Source organism: Hydra vulgaris, chromosome 03 (assembly GCF_038396675.1).
Source record: "Hydra vulgaris chromosome 03, alternate assembly HydraT2T_AEP".
Taxonomy (NCBI): Eukaryota; Metazoa; Cnidaria; class Hydrozoa; order Anthoathecata; family Hydridae; genus Hydra; species Hydra vulgaris.
Window position 1 is genome coordinate 9,713,800 of NC_088922.1, and position 11,201 is coordinate 9,725,000.

General features: G+C 27.5%; 1 protein-coding gene across 2 annotated transcripts in view; it reads right to left on the reverse strand.

Annotated features, from left to right (window-relative positions):
- Nucleotides 1-6,736: 6,736 nt before the first annotated feature.
- The window catches only part of LOC101237579 (medium-chain acyl-CoA ligase ACSF2, mitochondrial), a 53,584-nt gene continuing 49,119 nt past the window's right edge, over nucleotides 6,737-11,201 (reverse strand). For both annotated transcript variants that reach the window (XM_065792285.1, XM_065792286.1), the window contains 4 exons: nucleotides 9,092-9,144; nucleotides 8,907-8,964; nucleotides 8,761-8,829; nucleotides 6,737-6,854 (listed from right to left, as the gene is read on the reverse strand). In XM_065792285.1, coding sequence (XP_065648357.1) covers nucleotides 6,795-6,854; nucleotides 8,761-8,829; nucleotides 8,907-8,964; nucleotides 9,092-9,144 — 240 coding nt within the window. In that variant the 3' untranslated portion in view covers nucleotides 6,737-6,794. The remainder of the gene's footprint in view (nucleotides 6,855-8,760; nucleotides 8,830-8,906; nucleotides 8,965-9,091; nucleotides 9,145-11,201) is intronic.

An 11,201-nucleotide genomic window follows, 5' to 3' on the forward strand; every position in this document is an offset into this window, starting at 1 on the left:
GTTGCACATATGGCTGTATTACAAATTATTTATCCGCAAAAAAGAAATCTGATTATTTAAAGCTCTCAGTTTAAAGTTTTTGGGAATATCGTCCTAAATTTCCACAATCTATTTGGCCAGGCGTACCCTCTTGTCAAATTCCGACTCATCTTCCATTACGTCTAACAACTCCTTTGTGTTTTCAAAATTTCAAAAGATGAATTATCAACTTTTTAAAAAAAAGATGAAGTGGCATTTGCTGAAATATAAGTAATGAAAGAGATTTAGGTGATCCACTCGTATGTCTTTATGATTAAAAACACTATTCATTTACTATCGCAAGTATATTCAAATGGGGTTCGGTGTTTTTTAATCAAGATCAGTGACGAGTTGCATTTTAAAACTTATCACTATGATGCCAAAATAAAGTTTCTACAACTTCTAAAAGCAGAATTTCAAAAATCAGCACATGTTCTATATTAGAAGAAGTTTTACGTTAATTAAAGAATTTGATTTTTGGAAGAAAAGAAAATGTAATTCAGGAACATTTAGCTTCTGTAAGTACACAATGTGTTGGTAGTAAGATTTATTCTAAAGAGGTTATTATCATATCTTTTTGGTATTTTGTTACATCGAGAAGTTTGTATAATCACTGGCGAACAGATTACTAATTGCCTTCCGTAAGAACTTTGACAAAAATGACTTCAAAAGTTTCTAAATTAAACGAGAAACATTTTTTGACAAGTATTTTTTCATCGAGTACTTGTTAATCTAATATTAATATTTTTAATCTAATATTTAATCTAAAAGGTTCGTTAACTGTATAATTCGTTAAAACAATATTTATGCCATTAAATACTGACGCCCCTGAGTTGTTTTTTTATAAACGATACCGAATTGGAGGCATTACTTGATGAAGATCCATGCCAAACACAGAAACATTAGTAAATATTTTTTAATAAGTTTTTTTTTAACAGTTTGTTTTTTATTTCATGATAAAGTTTATGTTTAAAAAAATGTTGCTATACCATGGTGGCACAAAACTCATGAAAAATTATCCGCACAAGAATTCCTTCGTGTGGAAATAATGTCCAAGGGAATTGTAGTGCTTTAATCATTAATATTTATCCAATGAGAATCAACTAATTGTTAATTTTTGCCCAGAGAGAAAAAAGGAATGTTGCAATCATTACAATGTTAATTTGAGATCGTGTGTTTATGCTGTTTTGGATTTTATAATGGCAGTAAACAAGTATAATTTAGCTTTTCAAGAACGTATTATTAAAGATTATAAGAAAGGAGTCAAACAAAAAGAATTTGCAACAAAATACTCCATTAACAAGTCGCCTGTATGTCGAATAATCAAACGATTTATTAAAGGCAGTCCTTTAGAAACAGAACATAAAGGCGGAAGACCACGCAAAACATGTCGTTTCAGCAACAGAAAAATTTTTTGCAGTGTTAAAAATAATCTTTTCGACAGTGCTAATGATATCATTAAAAAACTAAACCTTTCTGTGTCTCAAAATACAGTTTTTAGACGGTTACAACTTTCAGGACTTTTGAGCTTTAGATCAGTAAAAAAATCTTTCATTTCTCAGAATCGAAAAGCTAGAACTGAATTTACAAATGCGCATAGAGAGTGGACTAAAAATGATTGGAATAGAGTATTGTGGAGCGATGAATCAAAGTACAATTTGAAAGGTCCTGATGGCAATTTAAAGTTACGTAGGCCTAAAGAAAACCCTTACATATAAATATACAAGACGAACAATCAAGCATGGTGGTGGAAAAGGTGCAATGGTTGTTTTTCTGTTTTTAGTGGAGTCGGAGTTTATTTATTTACAGAATAAATGGCATTATGGATCAATATATTTATCGTGATATTTTCAAGGAAAACGAATGGTTTGAAACAAATCAAGTTAAAGTAATGAAATGGCCAGCTCAATTACCTGATCTCAACCCGATTGAAACTTTATGACACCAAGTTGAACTTTTCCTAAAACACAAAACGCTGATGAAGTATATAAAGCAATTAAAACCACGTGGAGTGAGATTACACAAGAAAAAATTAATAAACTCATAGAGTCTATGCCGAGAAGATATTCCATGATCCTAAAAAGTAAAGGATATGCCATTAACTATTATTAATATTACTTAATATTAACTATTGAGACTAATATTAACAATTGATTTTAATATTTTTTAGAGCAGCTATAAAAAAGTTGCTAATATTTTGAAAGATTTTTGCATTAAAATACAAAATTAAGCAAAAAAACACGTTCATTAATTTTCAAGTGGTCTTATTATGTACAAATCTTTTTTCTTATATATAATATTAACCAAAATTGTTGTAATTAGTAACCGAAGTAGAAAAACTTTTTTATTTTACTTGGTTGCTATGTTTTGTAGGACATTATATATATATATATATATATATATATATATATATATATATATATATATATATATATATATATATATATATATATATATATATATATATATATATATATATATCAGAGTTGTAGTCAAGACAGTAAAGACTAAGACTAAGACCAAGACATTTGGGCTCAAGACCAAGACCAAGACATCAAAAAATGAACCCAAGACCAAGATTTTGAAAGTTTTTACAAGACCGGGATCAGGACTTAGATTCTAAGAAAGTATAAAAGATGATGGTTTTTATTTAATATATTTCAAAAATATAGTTTACATTTTTATCTTTATAACTTTTAGTGGTGATTACTTGTTACTGGTGATTACTAGTGGTGATTACTGTTATTAACGAAATTGTTTAATCGGTAATTGTTTATTTCGGTTAGTGGATCCATTTAATCAACTTTCTATTGCTTTTTTCGAGTATAGTGTGTAATTGTATTTCTAGTTATAAATTTGTTCAAATTCTAAGTTATTCTTAATTGTTAAACATCCAAATCTTCAGTTTTTAAAAAAATTAATATTCTTATTCTTTTTTTAAATCATCTCAAAGTTCGTTCTTCAGTTTTAATAAATAAACAACTTTTTTTCTTCTTTTAAATCGTCTCTAAATTTTGAAAATAAAGACGTAGATACTGAAAAATCGTTGTTTTAACCAATGTGTACCGGTCTGATAATTTATTTATTTATTTTTATTTATATGTATACACATACATATGTAAATACACGCACTTACACACATACATATATATACACACATACATACATATATTTTGTATATATAAATTTTCCTTTTTTTTTAATATAAAGTTTTACATTTACAAATATTGGTATTTTTATACTCTTACTAAATTATAATAGATAATATATATAATCACCATATCAATAAGAATAAAAATAAAAATAACAAAAAAGAAATAGACAATACAAGTAAAATATTACAAGTTTAAATAAAAACTTGGCATCTGATAGAAGATCTAATGATCTTGTCGCCAGAACCAGTTAATACACTTGCTTTAACAAAATCATGGGCTGAGGTTAAACTAAGGAAAGGACTTTTATTTCCTTAAGTAAAAAAGTTATTTTTAAATGTAAAATATTAAATATATTTACAATTAAAATTAAGTTATTAAAAAATAATATTAATTACAATTACATAAATTTTAAAAATACGTAATAAAAGTTATTTATCTTTACAAATTAAAGTACTTAACATAGGTAATAACATAAAAAAGTTACTTATAAATGAAAATTACTTATCAAAGTAAGTCATAAAAAAGTTATTTAGATGTTACTAATATAAATATTTTTCATTTTTTAACTTTAATGCATCTTATTATCGTTATTTTTTTCATATGATTTTGCTAACGCTGGTGTAATCATGCGATTGTTAAATGATTTAAAATATTTTTTAACACAGGAAAAGCTTTATCGTTGCGATTTTGACATATTTGAAGAAAACCATTACAAGCTATGCCCTATATCCCGAGGAGGAGGGGGTGGGCGTAGAATATGCCTAGCCCTCCTACGAAATTTATTAGTCGGCAAATTGGTCACTGGAGTCGGCAAAATGGGATCTATAGTTGGCAGTAGGAAAATTTCATGCAACGAGGACTTCTTTTTTTTTTTTTAGTTCTTAGCCGGCAAAAATTTTTTTTTATAGGCCTTTAAGATTTCTTCGAGACGCCCCTGGCTTTGTCCGCGTTGGAATTTTTGTCGAATTATTGAAAAATAAGAAAAATTGTCGGTAGAATTATAGTAATGTCGTTATATATTCCTTCTGCAAATTAAATTTGCAAAACGAATATAAATAATATAAAGTTGACAGAACACAAACGATGTAAAAAGATTTCTCACCTTTCATGTGCTGGATGCATGTTATCAGTAAAATTTAAAGTAAATGTGTAATAATTGTGTTAATTAGTGAAATTATATAATAAAATTTTTGTCTGGCTTTTTTCCGTAACGCGTGGAAAGTGTGACGAGAAATCTTTTGGTTTTTTGCTGATGTATTTTTCTATCTACCGGAACAAATATATTGCTAAGGTCTTTCTTTGGTCTAAGATACAGAACATTAAAATATTGCATAGTTTTTGCTAGTATTTTTTATAGTTTAGCTGTTCTAAAAAATTTTTTTTTAGAATTAATTTAAATTTTTACAATTGCAATATAATAAAAAATAAGATATCCATAGAGTATGTAATTAACTTAACTTTTTTCTTTGTTAATACATTTTAATGGTTTTTTTTTAAAACTGTTACAGTATCCCTTTAATTAAAAAATATTTAAAAATATTTTTTAAACTAAGTTTTTTTGGCTAGCGTTTTGATAAAGTAAGTCAACTACAGCGTGAAAGTTAGAATAAATTCTCCAGATATGGTGCGGCTAAAAACAGTCAAGCAGTACGCGACCAAAGATATAAAAATATCAGTTTTATAGCTTATTTTTAAATCTTATTCAGTGGAAATGTCACGATCAGAATTATATGGTTACACTTATATATATATATATATATATATATATATATATATATATATATATATATATATATATATATATATATATGTGTGTGTATATATATATGTATATATATATATATATACCAACTACTAAACATATTTTAGTTCCAAATAAAAAAATGGTTTTTTTAAACAAAATGCATGGTAAAAAACAACCTAAAACGAGCAAAGCTTAATACAAGATATTTTTTACTGATATCGCCGTGTGCCAGATTTCTATTTGATAAAAATTTGTTTATAACAAATTGAGTTTTTATACTTGAAAAAAAAAGAAAAAAAAGAAATTAAAATTACTAACAAATTTTCAACTAAACAGCAAATGTAACCTTGTGGCGTTTTTTGTGAAAAACAAAAAAACTGGAAACAAGTTAAATAATGTAGGCAGATTTTGGCAATAAAAAACTCATTTTTACTGCGAGCACGGTAAAAATGAACTTTTGAAGCAAAATAAATTTTTATGCAGAAATAAAATGTAGAAACTTACTTTCAATCTTGCAAAAGAAATTGAGGAAATTCTCGACTACTTATTATGTAAAACAACAAATAGACTACTATCGTACAAATAGACTACTATCGTACAAATAGACTACTATCGTACAAATAGACTACTATCGTACAAATAGACTACTATCGTACAAATAGACTACTATCGTACAAATAGACTACTATCGTACAAATAGACTACTATCGTACAAATAGACTACTATCGTACAAATAGACTACAATCGTACAAATAGACTACTATCGTACAAATAGACTACTATCGTACAAACGATCTAAAACTTGTAAAGCAGAGTTAAAACGCCTATAACATTTTTGCCTCTAATATCCCAACTTGCTGACGTGTGATAAATATCCAAGTCGTATTTTGCCTAATGAACCTATATCAAAAAAGGTCCCAATTTAACGACTGATTTATTGAATGGGAGTATGTCACTGTCCTACCCTTCTCCCACCCATACTCTTTGCGCCGACCTTAACTACATCTAGCCATCAATATCCATTCTGAAGAGCGTATTTGAAAGGAATAGGAGATTTTGAGAATTGTTTTGTCCTAATTTTAAGAGTTTTAATTTTTTGTTATTATAAATATCAAAACACTGTTTTTATGATTTCAATAATATCAAATTATTTAGATACAAATTATAAAGATTCGAAAGTGAAAAATTGTTTCGGTAAATTTTCGATAATATAAATAAATTTCGGTACAGCTTTCAGAATTTTCAATAAATTCCGAGCTATATTTATGATTTCGACAATTAAAAAATGTATCGATTGAATATCGTGAATTTCGAAAAGTGAAATTCATTTCGGTTCAAAATTAAGTAATTAGAAATCATTTCAAACTTACCAAAACAAAAATAGAATTTCGAAAAGTTTTTTTTTTGATCAAAAATTCAACTTTTGCAAAAGTGAACAAACCTACTTTTTCTAGAGATAAATTTCTAATTTTAAAGTCAAAATAATAAGCTTATAATATTATAAACACAATATAGTTTTAATATTCAATTAAAAGTACCTAATAATTCAAAATACCAAATCGCCTCATAAAAAATGCAACAAAACATAGAATATCGTAAAAAAACATAGAATCTTGTATCAAAAAATAGAATCTTTTTATCAAAACATAAAATTTCGTATCAAAGCATAGAGTATTATAACAAAGCATAAAATCTCATAGCAAAAAATCCTTAAAAAAATATATTCTGAAGTGTTTTGATAATTTTCTAAACCAAATTAAAACTGGTTAACATATAAAATCTTAATTAATTTCCATGTTTGATTGTTTATAAACTGTGCAATTCGTTAAAACAATATTTATGCCATTAAATATTGACGCCCCTGAGTTTTTTTTTTTTATAAACGACCTTCTTTTAAAAGTTTAGTCATGGATTCTCGAAGTTCGTTTTTCTTAACCTATAATAAGTAAAAAATATATTAACACTAATTATGCATATTTTAAAAATAATTACACGTACTATTAAAGTATGCATTGAAAACGAGCGTTTTATATTGAAACTCATAACTCGGCGGGTATAAATCCGATCGGACTGATGTAAATTTTACCTGAAAGTTAAAACCCTAGGCTGCTAACATCAGTCCAATTTCAAATGCCGGAGTGTTAAGAGGCATTTATCCAAAATATTAGGCATGGCTGAGTCCGTTCATACAAAACCGTTATTGCGGGGAATTCTTTTACATTACTTCCACCGAAAGACAACAACAGCTGAGGCGCATAGAAAATTAGTGGAAACATACGACGACAATGCTATTTTAGAACAAGTATGTAGAATTTCAACAATTCAAAGGTGGTGATTTTGACCTCGAAGATGAAAAACATCCAGGCGCTGTGAAAAAGTTTGATGATACTAAATTGGTGGCATTACCTGATGAAGATCCATGCCAGATACAGAAAGAGCTTGCGGAAACATTGGGAATCGATCAATCAACAGTTTCTAGGCGCTTGATACAACTGGGAACGATTCAAAAGCAATGCAATTGAGTGTCGTATGAGTTGAAATTGAGGTACATCGAAAGACAATTTTTTACCTGCGAACAGCTGCTCGCGCAAGATTCCTCAAGTCTACATAGGTATTATTAGGAGCAAAAACATTCGGAGAAGATAATATCTGGAATTTCTTCTTGCGTATGCGCTTTGGTTTAAACAATACCAAATAAAACCATTTATAATGATGTAACTTTACAAATTTGTTAAATATCTTTTTATTTCTTTTCATAAAAAAATTAGAACTAGAAGTTCAAAAACATGTTCTGTTATGTTAATAGTATAAACCTCTTTTTGTTGCAATAGTAATTGTTGCATGGCAATTCAGAACAGATAGATACATCATGTTTCAAGTACTTTCTAAAATGGAATTATAGAGACGTGTTGCATGAGCACAAATATTCGTTCCAAAATACTAACTCATGCAGTGTTAAAACCATTGAGTATCATTTCATACTATCTTGGATGATCACAGAAACATTTTAGGAATTTTTATAAATAAACAATATATATATATATATATATAAATTTTGATGGAAAGCAAGTAAACAGATTGAAGATCTCAGTGTAACTGTTGCTGTAGAAAGGATAGTAGTAAGTGTTACATCGCCTGCTATGAATGACACTAAAAACATACTTCTAAGTGTTGTTCAGTCAGCAAGCTCAAAAAGTATTGACTAGGCTTAAGTAATTTTGAATCTGCTAAAATACTTTGATCATATTGTATAGCAAATATTTGGTGTTTGCTGTAACACTATGGTGTTTAATACTAGAGTACACTCTAGAGCTATTGTTTTCCTTAGTTCCATTCTCAATATTCCACTTCTATGGTTTTACTGCAGGAGATATATGCTAGAGATACACATTTTTCTCTAACTTTATGGAGGCCTTGATTGAAGAGAAGACGAGCCCAAGAAAAAGTTTATATTTTAAACTCCAGAAAGCCTTCTGTTTAGTCAAGGAAAAGGTGGACAAGATGATAGACCTGGTTAGGTTTGATTGGAGTCACCTTTAGGCTGGATCACTCATGCATCAAATCGCCAAGCAAGCTCTGGAGTTTGGAAAAAGAGCCCTTGTCAAAAAGACATTTGTCATGTGACCATGTGACATAAAAAGTAATGCATTTATTAAAATTAAAAATAAATTTTTAATTTTAATAAATAATATGCACAGTTTTTTTGTGTGGCTAATATTGGCTGGGTATAAACAAATCTTTCGTAAGCCTATAACTACTAATGATTCAATCAGCTTAAAATTGATGATTCAACCAATTTAAAATCAATGATTCAATAATTAAAAACTTAAAATCCAACTAACCTTTCCTGTAACTGTCATTGGGTACTCAGTAACAAAATGAAAATACCGTGGAACTTTATAATGAGAGACCTAGAACAAACTCTGGCAAATTAAAAAAACTCAAAAATTAAAATTATGTAAAAAACCAAACCTTTAAAAATAATTACCTTATCTTTGCAGAATACTTTTATGTCATCAGCTGTAAGACTGGAGCCAGTTTTTAATCTGAACTTTTTAAATGAAATTTATTAATAAACCAAAAATAAACACTAAAAATTAGTTTTGAAAATAATAGAAAACAATCATCAAATTAAAAACAGTGTTCTCATAGAAAAATAATACAACCATCAACCTGATAACTGCACACACCTCTTCACCCATCCTGTAATCAGGAACACCAACTACCTGTAACACACATATATATACATACACTACCAGCAAATTGAAAACATCTTTTACAAAAATATTGTACTTGGTGTGTTTTTTAAAATTGAATTTTAAGAAACGTTATAAACTAATTTATTAATGAACATTTGCTAAATTAAATTTTAAGAAAATTCAAGATTTGACTTGCATTTGGACAAACAAGGTATTATAAAGAAATGAATCATTTAAATGGATGCAGCTATATGAATGTATAAATCATATTTTTTCAAAGATATATTACATAAAACAGATAAGGTGTAAAAATTAAAATGTTTTTAAAAATTTGTACTTCCTCCTTTATTTTGAACTATTTTACAAAGATTTTTTAGCATGCTTTAGATCATATTTTGCAAAGTTTTTGTAGGAATCAGATCCAATTGGTGCTGGCATTTGTTCCAGAAAAATTTTATAAATTTTACAAACTGTTTTTAATATTTTGGCATTTAGTATTAACTACTGGTGCTCAATGAGACTTAGATATGGAACTTCTTAATGGAATTTATTTTAAAGTATTGAGAAGTTATATGCAATATATTTGGGGTTGTTTTCTTGTTGAAAGATATACAACCCTAAACCAGTTTTAGCAACACTTTTATCAAAGTTTTTATCTAAAATACTAATGTAACCAGTGCCAGTAATTTTAGAACCTATTTTGAATAAATTTCTGACTTTTAAATACAATAAACCCCATATCATAAGCAACTCTCCACCGTTTTTTTACAGTAGTTTGTATGCAGCTCTGTATTAATTGCTCTGAAGGTCAGCAACATTTCTTTTATATTTATTTAAAATTTATTTGAAATAATAAAAAATAATGAAGATTTAATTACTTTTAAATTTAGTTTTGCAGAGATAGTTTTGCAGAGCATTGCAATTGTGTACAGAAATACAAAATCTGTACTTTCAAAAGATTGCTAATTAATTTACTTTTACAATGATAAAAATCCTGTTACTAAGGCAACATTGTTGTTACTTATAACAATTTGTTGTTACTTATAACAATTTGTTGTTACTTATAACAATTTGTTGTAAGTAACAAGAATGTTGCCTTAACTTACAGTTTTTATCTTGCACACTTATTTTATGATAACTAAACATATGGACAACAATATACGCATCCAATAAGATGCTTTCTTTTTAAAAAGTCTTCTAGTTACTGAGCCATTCACCAATTGATCCATTCACAAGCAGTATTATGAAAACAGCCTAGAAACCTTCTACTGTTATGTCATTTAAAAACACTGAATGCTTCAGTAGCAAGAATTAAGCTTGTAGCACCAGAAATGGAATTGTTCTATTAGAGGTGCTGAATCAAATAATTTTCAGTAGAATTTCCACCTTCATATGTAAGTGCTATATGATGTTCAGGTAAAATGCACTTTTTGAGCATTTCCCATTGAGGTGAGTATTACTAGTTACTAGTTTAAGTTGCCTTATTAATATTGCTAACAACCCCAAGACAAAACACCTAATTTTTTTTGTCTTGAATCTTTACTGACAAAAATCTTTTTTCTCACTACAAAGATAGATTTTTTTGTTTTGAATCTTTACTGACATCTTAAAAAATTCTTTTTTCTCACTACAAAGATAGACATAAATCATTTAAAAGAGGTAAACTTGGATTTATTCTTATTATATATATATATATATATATATATATATATATATATATATATATATATATATATATATATATATATATATATATATATATATATATATATATATACACACACATTTAATTTTTTTAAATACAGGCTATATAAAAAATACATTTGGTAACTTTTTTTACTAATCTAATTCTTTATGGTTTTTTAGCAACAAAGAACAAACCAAAACCCTTAGCCAGCAACTGAAGTTTTTTTTTAACTTTCTATATTTCTTGAGCATAAGTGCTTACCGATAAACTTATAATCAAATTAAAATACTACCATAGTTGGGTTTCAGTAATCATACTCTGTAAAGACTTTTTAAAGTCTTAACAAAGTAAAACAGGAATAATTACTATGCTGTAGTAAAAATAAATTAATTTATAG